Source organism: Panthera uncia (genome assembly GCF_023721935.1).
Source record: "Panthera uncia isolate 11264 chromosome C1 unlocalized genomic scaffold, Puncia_PCG_1.0 HiC_scaffold_4, whole genome shotgun sequence".
Taxonomy (NCBI): domain Eukaryota; kingdom Metazoa; phylum Chordata; class Mammalia; order Carnivora; family Felidae; genus Panthera; species Panthera uncia.
In genome coordinates, this window is record NW_026057585.1 from 62,491,887 (window position 1) to 62,513,793 (window position 21,907).

The window sequence follows — 21,907 nt, forward strand, 5'->3', positions numbered from 1 at the left end:
GGGAGTGCCTACTTTCACCTAGTTCACTCGTGCTCTTTAAGACGTGGTCGAGGCCCCAACTTCTCCAGAAGGCTATCTCTGCCCACCCACACAGCCGGGGAAGGGAAACTAGAAGAAATCTTTATATTTTATGTGTCTGAATCCGATTTCCTCAAAGGTCTCCACTGCTTAAGAAAAAGGTAGTGACAGTAACAATAATAATTAAAAAAATCTAGGAGCCTAGCCCAAGTGTCTCACTTGATAACAGAGGGAAAGGGAAAGGGGAGGTAGACTAGGGAGTGGCTTGCCAGGCCCCTGACCCCCAACCCAACACTGCCTTCCACAAGGATTTAAAAAGAGAATAAACCTTCCACAAGAATTTCCAATGCTCATTTTATTTCAACAGTCAGCTGTCCCCAGAGAAGGAACGGATACCACAGATGATTTAGAAGCACCATTCTATTGTCTGAGAACTGTATCAGTGCTTACAAACAGCCTACTTTTTAAAGTTGGCAATCACTATAAAAATATCAAATAATCAAACTTTAATAGATTTTTAAACCAGAAATGATGCCTATAATGGCTTAAACTTTATGGATGGGAGCCCCGGCGGTCAGAATGCTTAGTAAAGCCCATTGGAGAAGGGGCGCGGGGCAGTGGCCAGGCAGCCCTCGGGAGCCCGAGCAGCAAGGAAGGACGCTGCAGAACCTGCCGTCAACGCCCTGGGCCCCCGCTGCTCCCACCAGCCACCTGGATGTGCTGGAAGCTTGGTGTCTGTGCCCCCAGCTGGGACCAAGCAGAGGCAGAAGCAGAAGGCTGAAATAGATGTGCCTCCTGTCCTGGAACCCGGCCTGAGGAAATCAAAGACCGCGTCTGGGAGTGAATCTGACAGCGGCACAACCTGGACACGGTTAAATTCATTCCTAAATGTGAGCTTCCACCAGCCCCCCGATCCTCAGAGCCCTGGCCTTCCCCTGCTAACCATCCTCCATCCTGTTCAGTCCCCCATCCCGGGACTGAGAGGACCCTAGAAATCACCCTCCTTCTTCCTGTCTTGAAATGGAAATTAACTGCTCTCTTAAGCCTACTACTATCCTTCCTCCCTACCCATCCCTGAACTCAAACAAGAACATCATCGCTGTAACACCCCCAAGCGCCCCCGCTGCTGGCCCGATAGCCCGGACCTAGTCGGACTGCTCCTGAGAGGGCGGCTGGCTGGGCTCAGGCGGTGGTTCCTCCCCCTCCTTCTTCTCAGGCGGCACCTCGGGCGGCACCTCGGGCGGCTCCTGCGGTGCCGGTGCTGGCACCTTCACATCCTGGTCGTCTGTGAAGGACAAAGAAGAGGGGCTGGGTTTACAGGATTCACTAGGAGGAAGATTACCTACCTTCAGATGTAAACTTTCTATAAGGCATTCTCATCCTTCCTGGTCCCCGTGGAGAAGGACTTTGCCTCTCATTTGCTAGTCTGGACACTGGCAATCTGGCCCCCTGCCACATGACACAGACTCAGGTTCAAACTCCGGCTCTGCCTGTGCGAGCTGGGGGACAAGAAGCGAGCTACTCCCCAGCTCTGAACCTCAGTCTCTTTCCGTCAAATGAGAGAGCTACCTGGCAACATCGAGGTCAGCAAGAGGACGAGGGGAAACAGTGAGAACGCTAATGCCTTCCTCGTTCTAGGTTCTGTTTAATCCTCAGAATAACCTCGTGAGGTAGGAACCATTGTTAGTCCGCTTTTGCAGAAGGTGAAGCTGAGGCACCAGGGGGTGAATTAACTTGCCCAAGGTCACGCAGCTGGTAAATGCCAGAGCCAGGACCAATACCCAGGCTGTCTGGCTCCGGGGCCGGCATGCTTCAAGCTACGTCCCGTCTCCCCATCTTGTGGATCTAGGCATCTCACACACAGCCAAGTGTGCGACAGGCCTTAGTTTCTTTTCCTAAGGCGCCTCAGGGAAGGATAGAAGGGGGAAAAAATATCCTAGAACCTTTAAAGCTGCGAGTCTCAAAGAAAAACCAAAGCATTTCTACATCCAGAATTTCAGCTATCACAGGAACCCTGTGACATGACCCATTTTACAGATGAGAAGACGGAGTCCTAGAGGGGGTATGAATGCCCGAGGTCACCCAGCGCACCAGTGGCAGAGCTGCGAAGGACAGCTCCTGGTCTGTTTCTCTCTACAAGTGGCCTGGGGTAAAGGACCCTTCCCCAGCCGGCCCAACCCAGCTCCAGCTACTGCTCCAGGCTCCGCACCTGCCGTTTCCCTAGCCAGAGAGGCCCCAGCCGAGCCAGAGAAGCCTGGCACCTCTGGTCTTCTGAACACACCACATGCATGCCACCCTCCACGTCTCTGCCCACAGGCCCTGGTAAGGGGAGGGAATTAGCAGCGGACCTGGAGCCAGACAGAATTCTGCTGAAATCTAAGCTCTGCCATCTGCCACTTACATATGCGAGAAGCTCTCAGGGTGCTGTTGGTTTTCTCACCTGAGACTGGGGACCCCCTCTCTTAGATACTCGCATAGGGAATAAAGGGAGGGATATAAGGAAAGAGCTTATCCCAGGGTCTGATACATTTTAAGTTCTGTTCTCCATTACCCTTCTCTCCACATCCACTTCAGATCAGGTCCCCCTTCCTCTAGAAAGTCTTCCTGGCTCCCCCAGAAGCTGGACTACAGGTCACTTACCAGTGGTCTCCTTGTCTGTGTCAGACAGGACAGCAAGAGAGAAAGATGCCGGTGGCGGCGGCGGTGGCGGCGGCAGCGGTGGGAGGAAGTGGAGCGCAGACAGGAAGCCGGGCGGGAGGAACTGAGGCTGCTGCGGAGCCGGAGGCGGCGGGTAGTAGCTTGGCTGGAAGTCTCCCACCGACTCCGACACCTGCACAGCACACACACAGCAGAGAAGCCAGAGAGGAAGAGGCTTAGCCAGGTGGGCTATCAAACAGGTCTCATACTTCTAAATGGGGGGCTCCCCAAGAGGTCGATTCGCCTCTCTGACCTAAGCACCTGGGCACAGGGCACTCGGAACAGGGTGTTCAGCAAACACCCACCAAATAACTGAAGGCAAGAACAAATACCGGCACATCTCAGGTGAGCCTGGGGAGCAGCCAGTCCCACCGAGCCCTTTTGTATATGCTTAGATCCATGACCTCACTCCATCCTCATGACCCTAGGAGGGAGGTTCTGGTGTCACCCTCACTATAATGATGGAAAACAGTGTCAGTGAGGCGAAGCTTCGGGCCCAGGGCCACAGAGCTGGTAAGTGCAGAGGCAGAACTGGAGCCCAAGTCTGTCGGACTCCACTGCTCTGTGCCGAATGCATCCCAACCCCCGTGGCCCCATTTTCTGGTATAGCTAAGGACTTGGAATTGAGAGTCGGGGGCCTTTGGAGGCCCTGTTCCAATACAACAGCGTGTGGTGCAGCTGTTAGAGGCAAGGGAAGCCGGGGGACCTCAGCAAAGTAACTTCAACAGTTAGCCCTTCCATGTTTCTGTTCCTTCTTCAGAACATGGAAGCTGAGCTCATGCCACAGGACCCCAGGGCTGGAGTGGGGGCATCTGGAGTGAGGACTACACAGATTGGAGCTTAACCCAGAAAGACACGAATGTAATAAAAAAATAATAAATTTCATTGGGGCGCCTGGGTGGCTCAGTCGGTTGAGCGTCCGACTTCGGCTCAGGTCATGATCTCACGGTTTGGCAGTTCGAGCCCCGCGTCGGGCTCTGTGCTGACAGCTCGGAGCCTGGAGCCTGCTTCGGATTCTGTGTCTCCCTCTCTCTCTGTCCATCCCCTGCTCATTCTCTGTCTCTCTCCCTCTCTCTCAAAAATAAATAAACATTAAAAAAAATTTTTAAATAATAATAAATTTCAGATGTAGTTCCTATCATTTACTTCTCCATCCAGATCCTTTAGAGCAGCGATTTACATGCCATGTTCTAGAGAATCCTAATGTCCTAGAAGAGATCTGATGTGCTCTTAAAAGTGGTCTTTGTTAAGGCACTTTGAGAAACCCCACACTGCCCCCACACTGGTGAGTCACACATGAGCATGTTAAAGCCTTGAGACAATCTGCAAAAATCATTTCCTAACTTAAGTTAACCACAAGGAAAGGAAGGAAGCCCACCTTTAGGTGCCTGCTACATGCCAGACCCTGTGCCAGGCACACATTACCACGCATTACACCTATTCCATCTGTCAATGGCCCCGTGAGATAGGTACTCTTACCCCTACTATACAGACCGAGAACCTGAGTGAGATCCTCAGAGGTTACATGACTTCCCCAGGCCATATGGTTAGGAAACAATGGAGGGAAGATTGGATCCCAGGTCTGTCGAGCTCCAAGCTTGTGCTGTTTTGTGGGAAGAGGACAGAGGAAGTAAAGAAGCAGCAAATGGGGCAGGGACAGGAATAGGAGGCTGAAGACCTCTCTGGAGAGTATCTCAGAGCCTGGGCACAGTGCAGCAGGACAAGGATGAAAGCAATTCATAGGCTCTTGGGTTTGAAACAGCTTCACAAATAAACGCCTGATCCTTTATCCAGACGTGGAGGGGGTGGGAAGGGGGATTATTAGTGCTTTAATTCCAAGCTGCTCAGCCAAGTCTCTCCCTGGATCACAGCTCCTGCCTGGGGCCTGTGGTGGCAGCTCAGGCCCAGATAAACCAACTGAGATCACACTCTTAACAAAGGCCGTCTGGCAAGCCTGTCAATCAGAGCCCTACCCTGGACGCCAGGCTCCATCCAAGCTTCTGTGTGAGCAGACGGTGGGTGCGTGCTCCACTTGGCCAGGGCCCCCTCTTTGTGTGAAGGCTGGAGGCACCGTGCTCTCCTTGAGCTGCGAGGGGGTGGCCAGCGCCCACAGAGTTCAGGGGTGGTGGGGAGTCAAGGGCCATGTTTGCTCCTCCTCTGCACGACAGACACACCTCAGGCAGCACCAAGTGCCAGGGCTCCAGAGTTGGGGTGACTGCCACTCTGTTACTGAGCAGCTGTGTAATCTGAATCCCCAGTTCTGTGACCATGAGCAACTACTTAGCTTCTCTGAGTCTTCTTCCTCCACTCTACAGTGGGGTAATACAGCGTGCCCTGATGGCTCACGTAAGGGTCAGGAGGCACCCCAGAAATTCTCAAGACCAGTGGTTTCCAAACGGTTTCCCCTTGAATCAATGGAAAAGGACTTATCAGTATCTAAAGTATCTAAAACAGACAGCAGAGATGCTGCTGGGGCTGCAGCAGGAGTGGGGACCCAGCGCCCTGGGTGCCTGACCTGCCTGGACACCTCTGGAAGCTCATCGCTCCACACTCCGCAGCTAAGACTCTCGGTATGTACATGTCAGGCGTTCCTCCTTCTTCTCAGTCACTTTCCGCGTTAAACAAAGAAGCCTGCTCTGTCCTCGCTCTTCTCTACCCTCCACCCAAGAGAAACACCTAACACCCAGGGTTAGGCTTTTAGTTCTGAGGGAGGCAGGAAAGGTAATAAGGGTCTACTTTTCCATGAGCTTGAGCTGCACTGGAGTGGACCTTCCCTACAGGCCCAGCCTCATGGGCCCAAAGTCAAGACTGGATACCCAGGCCTCTATCCTGCAGTCATCACAGATCTCAGGGTTGCCAAAAGGTAAAGGGCTTTTAACCACTCTGGTCTGCAAGGCGCTGGTAACCAAGGCCACAAAACCTGATCACCCCGACTCGTACCTCACATAACAGGGATGGCCTGACTCTTACATACTCAGTATTCAAAACTCCAGGCTTATGTCGGGGGAATGTTTCCATATTTTTCATGACTAAGCTTAAATTTCTCCTGAAAGCCCTCTGCAGTCTCAAGAGGCCCATACCTTTGGGCGGGGGACCTATGTCTGCTCCTGGCTCCGCCCTCAACTACGTGGTTCCAGGACAGTGATGCCTCCTTTCTGGTACCCAGCAAAATGAAGCACCCTTCCAACATCAGCATCCCGTGAGTCCAGGCTGCTGGTCACTCACCCGGTCGGTGGTACTGTGTGGCTATTCCCGGGTTTATCTGAGATGTGTCTGCATTCGTTCTTGCTTGAGCTCCCAGCTCTGAAAAGCACATGCCACAGCCCAGGCCAACTTGTTTACACGCGAATGGACTTGCCTACACATGTGCACTCCCACAGGTGTACATGGCACAAGGTCAATGTTATATCCATCCTGCCAGTGCTCAGGGCCTGGCACAGCCTGGCACAGCGGTCTGCTTCCTGGGATTGAGGATGTGTAATGGCAACAGGGCATGTGGGGTAAGGAGGAACCAGGAAAGGAGTGAGGATGGGACTTACCAAGCTTCCTCCATGGTAGGGGCTGCAGGACACATGCCGGAAGCCCCGCTGCAGGGGGATCCCCGGAGGCGGGGATCCATCCTGGTAGCCCAGCGGGAATGCACAGTAGGAATGCATGTTGGAGCAGCTAGGGTACAGCTTGGAAGGCTGTCTCTCCAGGTGCTCAGGCCCCACCACATGATCTGAGCTGATGTTCAGAGGGAGCCCTGAAAAGGTAAGCAATGATGGAAGTGTTAAAACAACACAGAGCTAGGAAAAAGAGCATCACATCACTGTGCGAAGGCAGCACACAACACTCAGATCCACTTACAAAGATCTCCCACGTCCATTATGCTTTTGATGCTCCCTGCTTTTTAAGCCCTTCAGCCACGTCCCCCTGCTCTTAGAAAAAGTCCTTGGCATAGCCACAAAGCCCCATGAGGGCTGGTGCCTGCCTCCACTCCAGCCTCCACATGCACTATAACCCAACAGCTTCTCCTTTCTCATCAACCTCAAGGCCTTCACAGATGCTGTTCCCTCAGTTTAGAAGACTTTCCCCCCTAATCCCACTGTGCCTCTGGAAGTCCTCAGCTCCTACTCTTCCTTCAGACCACAGCGAGACCATCAATTATTAGAGCTCTTTACATTGATTTGTGTGATTCCTCGACCGGTGCTGTCCCTCCCACAAAGACAAGATCCTTGAAGGCAACAAATGTGCCTTTGCACTCTTCACTTCTTCATCACTAGTGAATGGCACATAGTTAAATGCTCAGCCCCTGTTGAGATGGAACAAAGAAAGGCACTGTGTCTATGGAAAGGTATCTTCTAGAATTGCTATTTCAGGTCTGTCTTCCCCATCTAGTTTCCTGGGGACCCAAAGTTTACTAGAATGTCCCAGAAGATAGAAATGGCCTTCAGAAAGCATCCAGGCCGGTCCCCTTAGTGTAGAGGGGAGAGGCTGCCACAGAAGGAAGGAGCTTGCCCAAGGTGACTGAGCAGTTCCCCTAGCCTCCTGTGCTCTTCCTACCACACTGCCATAGGGAAAACCAAAAAAGAGCGTGTCTCTGCCCATAAAGAGCGTCAAATCTATATATGACTTGCGATTGAAATTTTAAAGAGGCTCCAATCTATGACTTGAAATTGTACTTTTAATAGTGCAAACCACAAGACATAGAGAACCATGTAATTTATGCATGTGATGGGTGGGGAGAAAAAGAAGCAACATCAATATTTCAACCGTTCTCCAACGGGGAACATAAAACGGTCTCATTCCCAGGCCCGGTAAAAGGGTGCGTAGGGGTGCGCAGGTGCAATGGGCTAGGGCCCTTGCAGGGGAAGTCCGCTGGGAGGAGCCTCCAGCTTCTAGAAACGGAAGGAGTGCGCAGGCGCAGTCAGGGCTGCGCAGGCCCACCCACAGTGGCCTCCTGAAGGAGGCGCCACCAGCCCAAGAAAAAGGCGGGAAGAAGCGCGCAAGCGCAGTAGGGCGCCTCTCGAACGTCTTCCTGAAGAAGGACCCACAGCCAAGGCGTCTGGGGGCCATTTTCTTTCTTGCTAGACGGCAAAGCAAGAAGCTAAATTTTAACATTTTAACGGCCGTCTGAACCGCCCGTTCCTTTCTAACCCTCTCTCGTCACCTTTTTCCAAAATGCCACCCAACCCAAATCTCTATTTAGAGGAAAGCTTCCCAAAGCAAGAGTACCTCTGGAAAGCATTTTCCCCACCCCCACCCCGAGGGTCCATCCCCGCAGGATCCAGGATGGCCTGGGCTGCCAGCGTAAGGCACTGGAGAGGAATCCCAGGCGGGGCGAGGCCACGCAGGGCCTGGGAATCTTACCGAAGTCGAACGGCGGGCTGGGCAGGGGCCGCAACGGACTGCGCAGCCCCAGGCGGTCAGGGCACCCCCTGCCTGCTACCTCCATCCCAAGCTGGGGCCCCACCGAACCGGGCATGGCCACGGCGGCTCGATCGCCGCTCGGCCCCACGTGGCCGCGGCCGCGGCCGCCCAGAACTGGCTGGAAGGCGCTCGGGCCGGGGCTCGGGCCCCGTGGGGGCCTCTCTGGAAAGCCAGCGGCCACGCGGCACTCGGGGCCTGGCTCCCAGTCTCCCGAAGCGGTCAGCAGAGGCAGCTGGCGGAGGCTTGCGCCCAGGGCTGCGGCCGCGGCCGCGGCCCCTGTCAACAGCTCCGGGCCCTGCGCGACGAGGGCCCCGTCCTGCTCCTCCTCGGAGGCCTGCTTCTTGAGCACCTTCTGCGCAGCCATGATCTTCTGGCGCTCGGTGATCAGGTAGCACTTCTCGCAGGTGCACTGCTTCCAGCGGCACTTGCCCGCATGGCCCTTGACCGGCACCAGAAAGCCATGGTTCCGGCACCTGGAGCACTTGGGGGTGCGCAGCATCTTGTCGGCCAGCTTGGCAGGGTCTTCCTTCATAGCACAACCGCCACCTCTGGGAGCTGCAGAGCGAGTGCGGCAAGGATAAGCGACGCCCCACAAGTCTCTGCTGCTGGGGACTTTGGATACACTTGTAACAAAGCAGTTCTCCGTAGTCCCGGGAACTGCTGCAGGACCCTTGCATTTTCCCTCCTTTTTTGGAGTGCAGAATTTGGAGTCGTTGTGTGCCTTGGTTAATTACATGCAAGGGATTGAGTTGATTAAGTTCTTCATGGAATACTATTGCATGTATGTCTTCTGTGTTATCTGAAGTCTTACGCAGTTAATTTTCCAAACTTTCTGTTCCCGCCACACCGCAAAGTATTTTTGTAACTTCAAAAAAGGCGGAGTGAAGTTCAACGGTCCACAGATTTAAAGCACCAGAGAAGCCGAGCTCTCAGTAAACCCATTCCAGGAGAAAAGCATTCTAAGAGGGAAACCGTGTTTCTCCTCCCAAAAGTTGCTGCTTCTGCTGAATTTCATTTCTCTCTCTTTGCTGAGAAGCAACGGTTCACAGTGATGCTTCCAGAATATTCTCAAGAGCTCCGTGCAGTGTGATGGTTGTGCAAGGGTCTGCCCTTAGAGGAAGACTCTTCTTGGTGTAGAAATGCTTTTCTGGAAAATGGTACATTGCTGTTGTGGATGCCTTCCAAAGTAAAGCATATTTGCGACAGGATATTTTAGCATGAGTTTTTTTATCATTTCTTAACGTTTTTTACCATTTCTTAACGTTGCCAGTGAATTTAGCTATCCCTATAAAGCAGCCTAAATATCGGGACACCTGAAAACTGGTACAAATTTCATAGTTTTACAATGCTTCTAAATTAATTCATTTTCTTGTCTGATAGAAATTTATGCCACTCTGAGGTCTTTTTTTCTTTTCTTTTTTTAGGCCCCTAAAATAGGAAAAAAAAAAAAAAATGGGTCACTAATACCTAAGTTGAAAAGCCTATAATCATAGGATCTGTCATATTTAAGGAGACAGTTACACTTAAAACCTGACTAAAATGTGTGTGTTTTAAACTGACCTTTTTCTGAATTTTTTTTTCTGGTAGGAGAATGGTAGAAGCCGAGGCCTGGTGTCCACCTTGATTTTCCTGAGCTCGTAGTAATGGCTGTCCTTTGCACTTCTCATGAGCCTCCAGACAATAGGAAATGGTTGCCCTTCTGAGGCTGATACCGAAAGCAGAAAAGAGGTTTGTAAAACCCTTTTCTGCTTGAAAGAAACATATTCCTCATTTTAATAAGAGGGCAAAAGTATATGCTTCCTGTATTATTTGGCCCTTCAGGAATTCCACTGGTAATTTTATAGCCATTTAAAGAGATCGAGATTTGTCTCTGCTTTGCTTTAACACCCTCTATCTTAGTTTTTGATTTAAAAAATATGATCCTGTATATAAAAGGACAGGCAAGCTCTTTTTCTGACTCCACCAATTCAAAATGTCTAATTTTTTCACTGCACTTGTCATTTGAAAATGGTCCTTAAAAATCATAGTTTCAGTACTGCTGTCAAAAAATCTGGGGCATAAACTGCATTGTTTCATGATAAGGTCATATTGCACATTATCAAATTTAAATTTTAACATCAAATAACATCAGATGATGAGACAAAAAAGAAAACTGCTCTCATTTACATTTCATGCTTGACCACCCAAGCTCTCTTCATTTTCCTATTAACGGTTTAAAGGAAAATCCTATTCAAAGCCAACTATTTGAATTAACATATTTTGCTCTTGTTAACTACAAAATGCTCCCATATTTACCTCATAGCTTTAGGGGCAAAATATACCCAAGGTGATGTGAATTTGCATCATGCTTTGAGAACATTAATAAACAACCATATATCTTTTTAATCAGTAGTCACATTATAAGATGCAAAAACCCCAGGGTTTACACAGTAAACAAATCTAAGAGAAAGAAAAAAATTCTAGTTTATTTCTCTCTTCCCTGGAAAGTCTCAATTTGTATAGATAAATTCCAACAGAGCTTTATTTACTTCACTCTTGGAAATTCAGGCAAACTGATAGTTTTGTTTTATTTGGTGTGATGACTGATTACTTCTTAGGCTGCTGCTTTTTAAAAGAAATATATACATTTCCTTAAATTGTTATTTTTAAAGGATGGTAAAAGTGAAAAACTGGAAGTCAGAAAAGGATGGGAGCCTTAAGTATATAGTGGACCCCTTCTTTCCTCACACCTAAACCTTAGGATACTTATGTTTAAGAAAGGCTGCATCCTTGTAAGCAGTAGTTTATAAAATAACAAGTCATTGGGGAACCTGGGTGGCTCAGTTGGTTGAGCATCCAATTTCGGCTCAGGTCATGATCTCACGGTTCATGGGTTCGAGCCCTGCATCAGGCTTGCTGCTATCTGAGCCTGCTTTGGATCCTCGTTGCCCCTCCCCAGTGTGCTCTCTCTTTCTCTCTCAAAAATAAGTAAACATTAAAAAAAAATAAGTCATAGTTACCAATGAATCACCAGTTTGACTAATTAAGCACAGAGGGGCTGGTTGGTGGTCATATGTGACTCCCAGGTTCAAGGCTCCTTTTCCCTGGAAGTCCCAAGTTTCCTGTCTTGAATAATGCCTCTTCTTTTCAGTTAATATGACTGCTATTGGTACTGTTTAATTTATATTCATTGTAAAGAGTCTTGTGTTATACAGTGCATGGAGGTATCATTTATAATCATTAAATATTGCATGCACTGTAATGCCTCCTTACTGGTAGTACACAAGAGTAAGGAAGTCCTTTTTTTGCCTATAGCTTCTTTCCCCTAACAGTTATAACCCAGATATCTGCTATCTTCCCCTTCTTCAGGCTCTCTTGAGTGAGCAATGAAAATTTTATTGAAGATATTGTAGGGGATGGAGGGGAGGATTTACATAACACATCCTATAGCAGACGCTTTAAAATCCTGCCTTAGCATTTCTGTTCTCTCAACATCCTCCTCTACTGTGCCGTACCCACCGGAGAGAAACTGGTCTGCCCCCAGCACCCCACCCCCCACTCCCAGTCCCCAGCCTCTCTAGTTTCTCTCTTCTTTCTTGATTTTTTTTGGGAGCTCTGTAACAGCTGTGACGATCTTATTTTCCTCTATGTCTAGCACAAAATAGACATTCGGTAAATATTTGTTGAATGTACAAATGGATCTTGCCTCCCTCTCCTGCCAATGTCAAAATTACCTCATCTCTGATTGGCACGGTAAATCGGCTTGGCTTCAGCAACTCTCCTCAAACATATAAAACAGAAAACCCACGATGAATAAGATCACTCTCCTGAAAAGCATTATTTGGTGATCAACTTTGGTTCCGTCAGCTCACCCCCCAACCTCTAATGGTTTAATAAAAGAAATAATCATTGCTAGCACTTACTGTTTATATATGCAGTAATTATTCAGTTCTTTGTGTGCATTAATTCATATAATCCTCACAACAGTGCTCTAAGGTAGGTGTGCTGTTATGTTCACCCCCATCTTACACATGAAGAAACTGAGGCCTAGAGAAGTAACTTGCCCAGGGTTTTATAGCCATTGAGTGGCAGAGCCATGATTCAAAACCAGAAAATCTATCCTCAAAGTCCATATTCTTATATCTGCTAATTAATATTTCTTCTAAATTAACACAGTGCTCTCCCCAAGAAAACTTTAGTGATGAATAGAAATGTTTGTTTTATTACATATCCCATTACAACTGGGGCAAAAGGGGGGAAGGAAGTATCAATCTGGGGAAGCTTCCTAAGATGCCCTGCTTATTAGTTGCTTTTCTTCACCCATAGCTGATATTTATTGAGTGCCAACTATGTGCTAAGTATAAGTGACACAGAAGTAAATAAAAAAGACAGGATCCTTACCTTTAGGCATACATTCTAGCTGTCAAGCTGGGCAGTAAACAGATAAAAGCTGGGGAATAGTGGGGGGTGGGGGGCATGTGGAGAGAACCAGGATTCTATGGGAATCCATATGAGGGCCTAACCTGAATCAAGAAATGAGCTCCCTTGAGGGGTTGATTTCTAAGCTGAGGCTGAAAGGATGAGTAGGAATTAGTCAGGTGCAGGGGCAGAAGAGAGGTGTGTCAGACAGAGTATTGGAATAGCATGTTTCAAGGCCTGCAGTGTGGCTATGGTAGAGTGAAGTCAGGAGACTGGACAGAGATAAGGAATAGAAGCTAAACAGTAGCCAGGGGCGACTGGGTGGTTCAGTCGGTTAAGCGTCCGACTTCAGCTCAGGTCATGATCTCACAGTCTGTGAGTTTGAGCCCCCTGTCAGGCTCTGTGCTGACAGCTCAGAGCCTGGAGCCTGTTTCCGATTCTGTGTCTCCCTCTCTCTCTGACCCTCCCCCATTCATGCTCTGTCTCTGTCTCAAAAATAAACAAACGTTAAAAAAAAAAAAAAAACTTTTTTAAAAAGTTAAACAGTAGCCAGATTGTGGAGGGAGTCCTTGGGGACAAATTATGGGTGTCACTATCTAAGATTAAGTAGAGGAAATGACATAGCAGAGCCAGCCCAAACTAGAACCCACACATCTAGACATGTCCCTGCCCTTAGTTTTTCTTTCAGAAAGTAGAATAATAAGTAACCAGGACTCACATAGGTATTGCAAGATTAAAATGAAGTTGAGTATGGTTTTCTTTGGGGTGGTTGTTCCAGGGGGAGCACGCACTCGAGGCTAGCCATGGCTCTGAACTAACACTATGCTAGCCAGGATTGTTTATCCTATGCCTGCAGCCCCGTTCACTGGTTCATGTGACCTCCCCTAGGAATCTCTTAAGAGTCACAAAGCAGCCGCGATGGAAGACAAAACAGTGACAGAAAAAGAGAGTGACATGAAATCAAACAGAAAGCAGTTGAAAAGGTTTTGTAGGTAAAGCCCAGAACAAACAATTCTGTGCAGAAAGTACACGATCTGGGCAGAGAGGGCATACTCAAGATGGTACAATTAACTGAGTTAGACCCAATAGCGCTGGGGCTAATGTTTTGTTTTCACTTGCTAATTTGATGAAAAAAATATTTTTACACACAGAAACTTTCACATATAACTGTTACATGTACTTTCATAGTACTATTTTTTGTCTTAAAAGATGAGAGGCACATATCCCTATAAACACATTGTTAATAGGGAATAAAAGCCTCAATATCACTCTCCTTTAGTAAAATGAAAATTTGGTTTTACACAACACGCATGAATTTTTTAAAATGTTTGTTTGTTTATTTATTTATTTTTGAGAGACAGAGACAGAGAGAGCACAAGTGGGGGAGGGGCAGAGAGTGAGAGGGAGACACAGAATCTGAAGCAGGCTCCAGGCTCTGAGCCGTCAGCACAGAGCCCAACGTAGGGCTCAAACTCACAAACCAAGCGATCATGACCTGAGCAGAAGTCGAATGCTTGCTTAACCAACTGAGCCACCCAGGCACCCACAACATGCATGAATTTAATGCCAATATATGCAAGGCACTGTTTCCGAATAAAAGGAGAGTCAAAAAGAAGAAAGGATCAAAGAAAATTAAATTTAATTTTCCTTTACATGTATATTCATCGTCTAGTTTCTTAAAACAGTAAATTCTTATTTATCCAAACAAAACAAAACAGTAAATCCTTACTTACCAAAACGCAGACTTTCCCCCTGAATTCTGCTTCTATGAGAATGGCAGGCAGATATCAGGAATTTATCTTTCAAGAGATCTTTTCATTTTATGTCATGGCATCAGTATAAATTCAGTCCATATTGTAACTGTAAACACATGACAAATACTGCTTTAGAGATAGGCAAACCGGGTGAGAACCTGATCACTACTCATTAGCTGTGTTACCATGGCTAGGTCACGTAACTTCTTTGCACCATAGTAGTACCAGCAGAAGTGATATTTGTCTAATATGCTACAAATTCCAAAGTACCCCACATTTATCCCAAATAGTATTAATATTTAATGAATGTGCCCACAGCTTTGCAGGTGAAGGGGTTCAGAACAAGTCTCCCCAACATGTGCTACTTTGGCACATGGACTATTTTGAGCCGAAGGCGATCAAGACCCTGCAGGCCTAAGAGAAACTTTCCACCCTTCCTTAACTAGAAGAATATGAATTGAGGGGTTTTGCCAGCATAAGAGTTATTATCAGAGATAAGTTTTATCTTAATGACCTATCTGTACGGCAGGGCAAACATCTGATTACCAATCTGCCCTTCTTCTTATTGGCCTGTGAATTGCCCTCCTCCCCTTTGAAGCCCCAGGCCCCTATCCCATTTCTTAGCTCAGGATGGCAAATATAAGCCATTTAACCTTAACGTTATTAAATGTCTCATGTATGTGGGGGTTTCCACACATACAAAACTAAATTTGTTTTTCTCTTGTCCATCTGTCTCATGTCAATTTAATTTAGACCAGCCAGAAGAATCTTTGAAAGATAAAGGAAAAATTTTCCTCTCCAACATAGGCATGGTCTCATTTAAATCATAGGACATCCCAGGGTACCTTGGTGGCTCAGTTGGTTAAGCATTCAGACTTTGGCTCAGGTCATGATTTCACAGTTCCTGAGTTCAAGCCCTGCACTGGCCTCTCTGCTGTCAGTGCAGAGCCCGCTTTGGATTCTCTCCCTCAAAAATAAATAAACATTAAGAAATTTAAATCACAGAACACCTACAAGGGAAGTACTTTTGTTATGTCCATTTGACAAATAATAAAACTAAGGCTTAGAGAGGTGAAGAAAATTCTTCCCCAAGGTGTACAGGAAGTGGCAGAAACATGTATGAATAGCTTCCAAGTCTGTTCTCTTAACCATTATGCTATCGTTGCCATCATTTAGTTATTTCATTTACATTAGACTTTTTTTTATAAAAGCAGATCTCTGACTCTTGCAGGATTATAGTGCATTTAGAATGCCCAGCACAGTGCCTGGTATCTGGCACATGGTTAGCATGCGTTACATGGTATCCGTGAGGAGGAAGGGCAAGGGAATAGGGAGTGAGAAGAAAGAAAGAATATCTCCACCTCCAACCAGGACATTTGATTCAGCTGCTCAATCTTTCCAGGTGGCTTCAGGCTCTCCAAGCACAGATTAAACCCAAGCTGACTGACACCATAGCTTTACCCCCATGTGGCTATTGAGCACTTTGAAGTGTGGCCACTCCAAATTAAGATGTGCTAAAAATATAAAATACCAGATTTTAAAGACATAGTCCAAAAAAGGATGTAAAATATCTCATTAATAAGTTGTAGAGATTATATACTGAAACAATGATATTTTGAGTAGATTAAGTTAAATAACATACTTTATTTTAATGTGTTTTTTTTACTTTTTTAACGTGGCTGCCAGAAATTTTCAAATTACGTATATGTCTCACCTTGTATATCTACCAGATAGTGCTGAAAGAGATTTGTCTATGCGGGCCTTCTTCCACTTCCAAAGAGTAGGTTTTTAACAGTAACTCAAATTTAAGCTCTTACACCACCGTCAACAGTATGCCACTTTGACACACCCCTTCTTCAGGTGGGCCACATGACCTTCACTAGCTTGAACCTACTCTGTGTCATTTCGGGCCTTTCTAATGGAATCAAAACTCTGTCTCGTGCTTTACAATTGGAAATATTTATCTGACTATTAGGATATGTCAGCTAGAAGATTCTAATAAAACTGTAGTTTGCATTTTGAACCTTCAGGTGTATTGATGTTATTTTTACAGGAATATTTTCATAGTGCTCTTGGTAGGTATAAATTGCTAGTAAAAAAATACGTAAACTAGAAAAGAAGGGTGTTATTTCATACTAAGGTTACACCATTCCTGAGATACATAACCCTTTAGATTCTCCTAAGATCCCAACCAGAGGGCATGGACAATTATGTACATGCTGCTTGATAAATGGAGTCCTTTGGACATGTAATATTGTTAGGAACTCTGGAAGTTTAATAGAAAATTATTTGATTTATGCCCTTCTCCCCCAGAACTCACCCCAGATAAACAGTTACTACCACCAGGAGCATTAGTGCTGCTTTGCACAAATAATTCCTTAAGCAAACAAAAGGCATGAGGATTTGTTATGAACGGTTTTCATCTAAGCATATAGGGATTATTACCTCCCACAACATTTTCTTTAAACATGGTTAGACTTACTTAGTTTAATGAGTTTGGGGATTGTTGCTTTTTCCCCTTCAACTTGCCAGATACATCAGAAATATTTATTTTCAGAGACAGTTTAAGGAACTCCGTAATTCCCAATCTGTTCAAGTTTTACAGTAAATCTGAGTTGAATGCCTGTCATTGTTCCCAATCTGGTCAAGCAAAAAGAAAAAAAGGCATACCGTTCATCAGAATAATTAGTTGATTGAGGTTAAATAATTCTAGGAATAAACATTTGACCCCCTGGCACATCATAAACCTCCTGGAGTGAGAAGGATTATAAATTAAACGTACAAGATTTAAAATCATCCAGATACACCCCAAACATTATTGCAGGCATGTGGGACACATTTAGATAAGTTAAAACCAAGTGTGGGTTTAGAGTTTAGCCATCTTTGATCAGTGGCCTACTAAAGCTTTATTGCTTTGGTGTGAGTAGAGGAATCGTGACAACAGTGCCCCCTGCTGCCCGAAGGCCACCTCCCTTCCCCGAAACAAGTTTCAGGGATTTTTAAGACACATGGTACCCCAGGAGATAATGAAATTCTAGTAAGTATAAGGAGCTCAGGAAGGAAAAAACAAACAAAAAAACCCAACTAACATTCATTGAGGGCTGACATTGCTCAAGCACTGTGATTTAATTTAACAATAATATGAAGTTTATCACAAATTCAGGAAAGAATAGGATGAAATCTCTGGATAAAGAAACCGAGGTTCAAGAAAGCTAGATGACATTTACAGGATTCATCACTAGAAATGGAATGAGCCAGGATTTGGACCCAGGTGTGCCTGGCTCCCAAGCCAGTGATTCTTATGTTGCGGCAAGATAGCAGTGGCTGGAGGCCTTGGGCACAGCTGAGACTCTTAAAAGTATCATGACCAACCATCCTGATTTGCCTGGGACTGAGAGGGTTCTGGGGACACTGGACTTTCAGTGCTGTAAATGGGAAAGTTGGGGGGCAAAACTGGGACAAGCTGGTTGCCCTAGCTAGAATTCAACTGAATAAAGCACCAGGCTAGGAGGGTCTGTTTGGGAGGGAGGAAGGCTGCCCAATCGTCTGTCTGTCCTGTTCCTCTCTGTGGCCCAGGTTGCTGTGCCACAGGTGCACAGTCTCTGTCCTATTTTATTCTGTGACACATCCTGGGGCATTGTCAAAGAAGTTCACATTTCTGCCAGCTATGATTTCTTCAGTTCCCATCCTAAATCATCAGTCAGTTGGAATTTAGTTAACTGAATAAATCATTCGCTCGAGTGGAAGAGAAAGAGCAGAGACTGGGGCATCACGGAAACATGAGTTCTGTGAGGATTAATGAGGGCCAGAAAAAGCGGGTGAGTAACAGAACTGACATTCATGGAATGCTTACTAATGTTCAGGGCACTGGGCCAGGTATTTTGTGCGATTATCTCTTCTTTTAACGACTCTAAAGGTAGCTATAATTAACCCTAATTACAGATTTTTAAAAGGAATAAATAAATGAAGTTCACAAAGAGACTAAATAACATGGCAAAGGTCATCCAGATGGAAAAAAGGGTGAAAAAATCTGGTACAGAAGCTTCCTAAATTGTTTCCTTCAACTTGTACATTTTCTTGAGCAATATATTAATGGTACAGAAGAAGTATCTCCTATGAATGAGATAAATTAATTTAACTTCTGTTTTCATGAAGTGGCCAGTGACTCATGCTACATGTTGGCAAAACATCCAAGTTACGCCTTCAGGACATAGAGGCCTAAGTAAATGGTACCTGCTGTTATTACTCTAGCCTTCTTTACTCCTCATTTTCTCCAAGCTCTATTTTTGATAGGGTTCAGCATTTCCCAAAATATACTCCATGGGAGACTATGTCTGTGAAATGAGAATAGGCATCCGGTAAGAAAGGGGTTCTGGGATCCAGTAAAATGAGGATAGCCTAAGTTAGCTAGTCAGCAGACATTAAAGTTCTTTCCTCTGAAACTTCTCACTCTGTAATAAGTTCATGTGCCCCATGAAGCTCCAAGAGGAAGTTCTAGTGCTGTGTTCTCAACCTTTTATTCATTACTGGCCCTCCGTTTCCTGAAGCCTTTTTAGACATTCCCTTAATCACTCCTTTCCATCCACCTGCCCCTCCCCCAAATAAAATACTAAGGAATAAGATTTTGGTGAGTAGGTTGAGTTTGGGGGGGGGGGGGCAAGCCATTGTATTAAGGGTTGAGTTTGGGGGGGGGCAAGCCATTGTATTAAGGGGTTTTTGCCCCCTGTGAACTAATTTTTGCCCCCTTGAGGATGACACTGCTTCACTTGAGAATGCAGGCTCTGGCATGAAATGCTTCTCAAATGTGTTTGACCCACCACTGACCTTTCTCAAGTGGACCAGTATTCCCAGGAACGTACTTTGGGAACCCCAATTTATTCAGCATGAGATAGTTTAGTTTAACACTTTTTGTTTTCTTATGAGTCAAGGAGAGAATCTCTTCTTTCATACTTATATTCCTGATGTGAAAAGATAAACTGAGACATATTAAAAGTTTAAGAGTTTATTTGAGCAAAGATCAATGCCAGTTGGGCAGCACCAAATGGGAAGCAGTTAGAAGCCTCCAGGGACAGGAATTAGGGGACAGACTTTCGTAGAGAAGATGCCAAAGCAAACCAAAGAAATTATCTGATTGGCGTTTTGCTTTATATGGAAAAGCCTAGTTGGCTATTTGTGATTGGCTGTCCTTAGTTTTCAATTTCTTAACATTTGCAGGATTACATTTTGGTTTCCTTCCATAGACTGCTAAAGCATTAAGTCCACCTTAGTCTATTTGCCTTGTTTAACTACTTTAACACTGGTATAAGACTATATAGTAAGGGGGTGCCTGGGTGGCTCAGTCAGTTAAGTGTCCAAGTCTTTTTTAAAAAATTGTTTTTAATGTTCATTTTTGAGAGACGGAGTGCCAGTGGGGGAGAGAGAGACAGAGAGAGGGAGACAGAGAATCTGAAGCAGACTTCGGGCTCTAAGCTGTCAGCACAGAGCCCGATGGGGGGCTCGAACCCACAGACCATGAGATAACGACTTGAGCCAAAGTCAGACACTCAGCCGACTGAGCCATCCAGCCACCTGGTAAGTGTCCAACTCTTTTTTTTTTTTTAATTTTTTTAAATTTAAATTTATTTATTTTTGAGAGAGAGAGAGATACAGAGCATGAGCAGGGGAGGAACAGAGAGAGGAGACACAGAATCCGAAGCAGGCTCTAGGCTCTGAGCTGTTGGCACAGAGCCCGACGCGGGGTCGAACCCACGAACTGTAAGATCATGACCTGACCTGAAGTCGGACGCTTAACTGACTGAGCCACCCAGCCGCCCCATAAGTATCCAACTCTTAATTTCAGCTCAGGTCATGATCTTATGGTTTGTGAGTTTGAACCCCACATTGGGCTCTGAATTGACCGTGCAGAGCCTGCTTGGGATTCTGTATCTCCCTCTTTCTCTCTGTGCCTCCCCAACTCACTCTCTCTCAAAAATAATCATTAAAAAAAAAAAAAAAGACTACAATAAGGACAGGAGTTCAGTAAGACTTGTTGATTGAGAAAATCTATATCTGCCTCTGCTCTCCATCAGGTCATCATCCTATGTTTGTAATTAGCACCCTTTTTTTTTTTTTTTTTTTTTATACTGCCAGTTTAAACAAGTATATGTTAGGAGCACCTGGGTGGCTCTGTTGGTTGAGTGTCCACTTCTAGATTTCAGCTCAGGTCATGATCTCAGAGGCGTGAAATCGATCCCCATGTAGGACTCTGTGCTGAGCATGGAGCCTGCTTAAGATTCTCTCTCTCCCTCTCTTTCTGCCCCTCACCCGTGTGCACACACACGCACACTCTCTCACACAAAATTAAAATAAATAAATAAAAATATGGTATAACATACATAAAGTGGCTAATGTTCACTAATCTTAAGTGTACAGCTTGATGAATTTGCACAGGATACAGTACTAAAATTTTTAATCAGAGAACCTTTAAAAAAAAATCTTTGACCTCCCATCATCTACATACTGTGGTTTTCAAACTTTAATGAAGGATCCACCCGAGGGAGCTTATTAAAATTGCATATTCCTGCCCTCAGAGATTCTCATTCAGAGGTCTGGGGTGTGATCTTAGATTTTAAATAAAGCATTCCAGGTGATCCTGATGAGGTGGCCTATGGATCACACTTCTGAGAAATGTTAGCCTCCCTACAGGATAAATGTTAAAGTGCTGAATAAGGCATTAAAGCTTTCCCTAATTTGACCCGATTTCTCTTTTTCTAGACTCAACCCTTGCTAGTTTCCACCGTGTTGAATTACTCACCCCTCCTCAGTACTTCATGTATTCATGTTTCCCCTAACCTGGACTTCCATTTCCATCTACTTTATGTGACAGCCTCCTACTCATCCTTCAAGACCTCGCTACATGGTCATCTCCTCTGGGAAGTCTTCTCAACCTCATGAGATAGAATTGGTTGCTCCCTCATTGTTCACACAGAACTTGAATCAAACCCCTATCATAATACCACACAAGGCTGATTTTTAAATCCCCTTGTTTAAAAATAAGCAGGACTATATCTAGCTCCTCTTTGAGAGAGAGAGAGAGAGAGAGAGAGAGAACGCACTACAAGCTGGGGAGAAGGGCAGAGAGAGAATCTTAAGCAGGCTCCATGCTCCGCATGGAGCCCCACGCAGGTCTCAATCCCATGACCCTGGGATCATGACCTGAGCCGAAATCAAGAGTCAGATGCTCAACTGGCTGTGCCACCTGGGTGCCCCAGTCTAGCTCTTTCTTAAATCCCTAACCCTCCACAAGGCCCAGCACACAGTGGGTGAATGAATGAGTGAATGCTAGTGATTTACACGTGGAGTCACTCAATTCTCACTTTGCAAGCCAATGAGACTGCAGTCCCCCTAGGGGAAGTGAGGGTTTCTGCCTCACTTTTGTGATCTCCAGAATTATGCCAGGGATTCAGTAGTCAATGAAAAAAATACCTAATGAATGAAAATAATCAACAGAATCCCCACCCCCAACTCAGGAGTACCTCCATGCTTCCTAAGCCCTCACTGCAATTCTTGGAGGGAAACAGGAGTGGCGTGTGAGTGCTTGGGGGGAGACGGCATCCCTATCTGCCAGATGAGAATGGTAGGCTAGAAGC

General features: G+C 45.9%; 1 protein-coding gene across 2 annotated transcripts; it reads right to left on the reverse strand.

The window, feature by feature from the left end:
- Nucleotides 1–358: 358 nt before the first annotated feature.
- DMRTB1 (DMRT like family B with proline rich C-terminal 1) lies at nucleotides 359–21,879 on the reverse strand. Of its 2 annotated transcripts, XM_049617151.1 has the most exons (10): nucleotides 21,794–21,879; nucleotides 18,513–18,613; nucleotides 16,762–16,919; nucleotides 14,259–14,385; nucleotides 11,841–11,933; nucleotides 9,688–9,832; nucleotides 8,068–9,555; nucleotides 6,255–6,460; nucleotides 2,659–2,848; nucleotides 359–1,303 (listed from the first exon to the last, which is right to left on the reverse strand). In XM_049617151.1, exons 7-10 carry the CDS (start codon nucleotides 8,657–8,659, stop codon nucleotides 1,164–1,166), a joined length of 1,128 nt encoding a protein of 375 aa, XP_049473108.1. In that variant the 5' UTR covers nucleotides 8,660–9,555; nucleotides 9,688–9,832; nucleotides 11,841–11,933; nucleotides 14,259–14,385; nucleotides 16,762–16,919; nucleotides 18,513–18,613; nucleotides 21,794–21,879; the 3' UTR covers nucleotides 359–1,163. The 2 variants fall into 2 exon arrangements, with proteins under 2 accessions (XP_049473108.1, XP_049473110.1); XM_049617153.1 differs by lacking the exon at nucleotides 11,841–11,933.
- Between the last annotated feature and the right edge of the window lie 28 nt (nucleotides 21,880–21,907).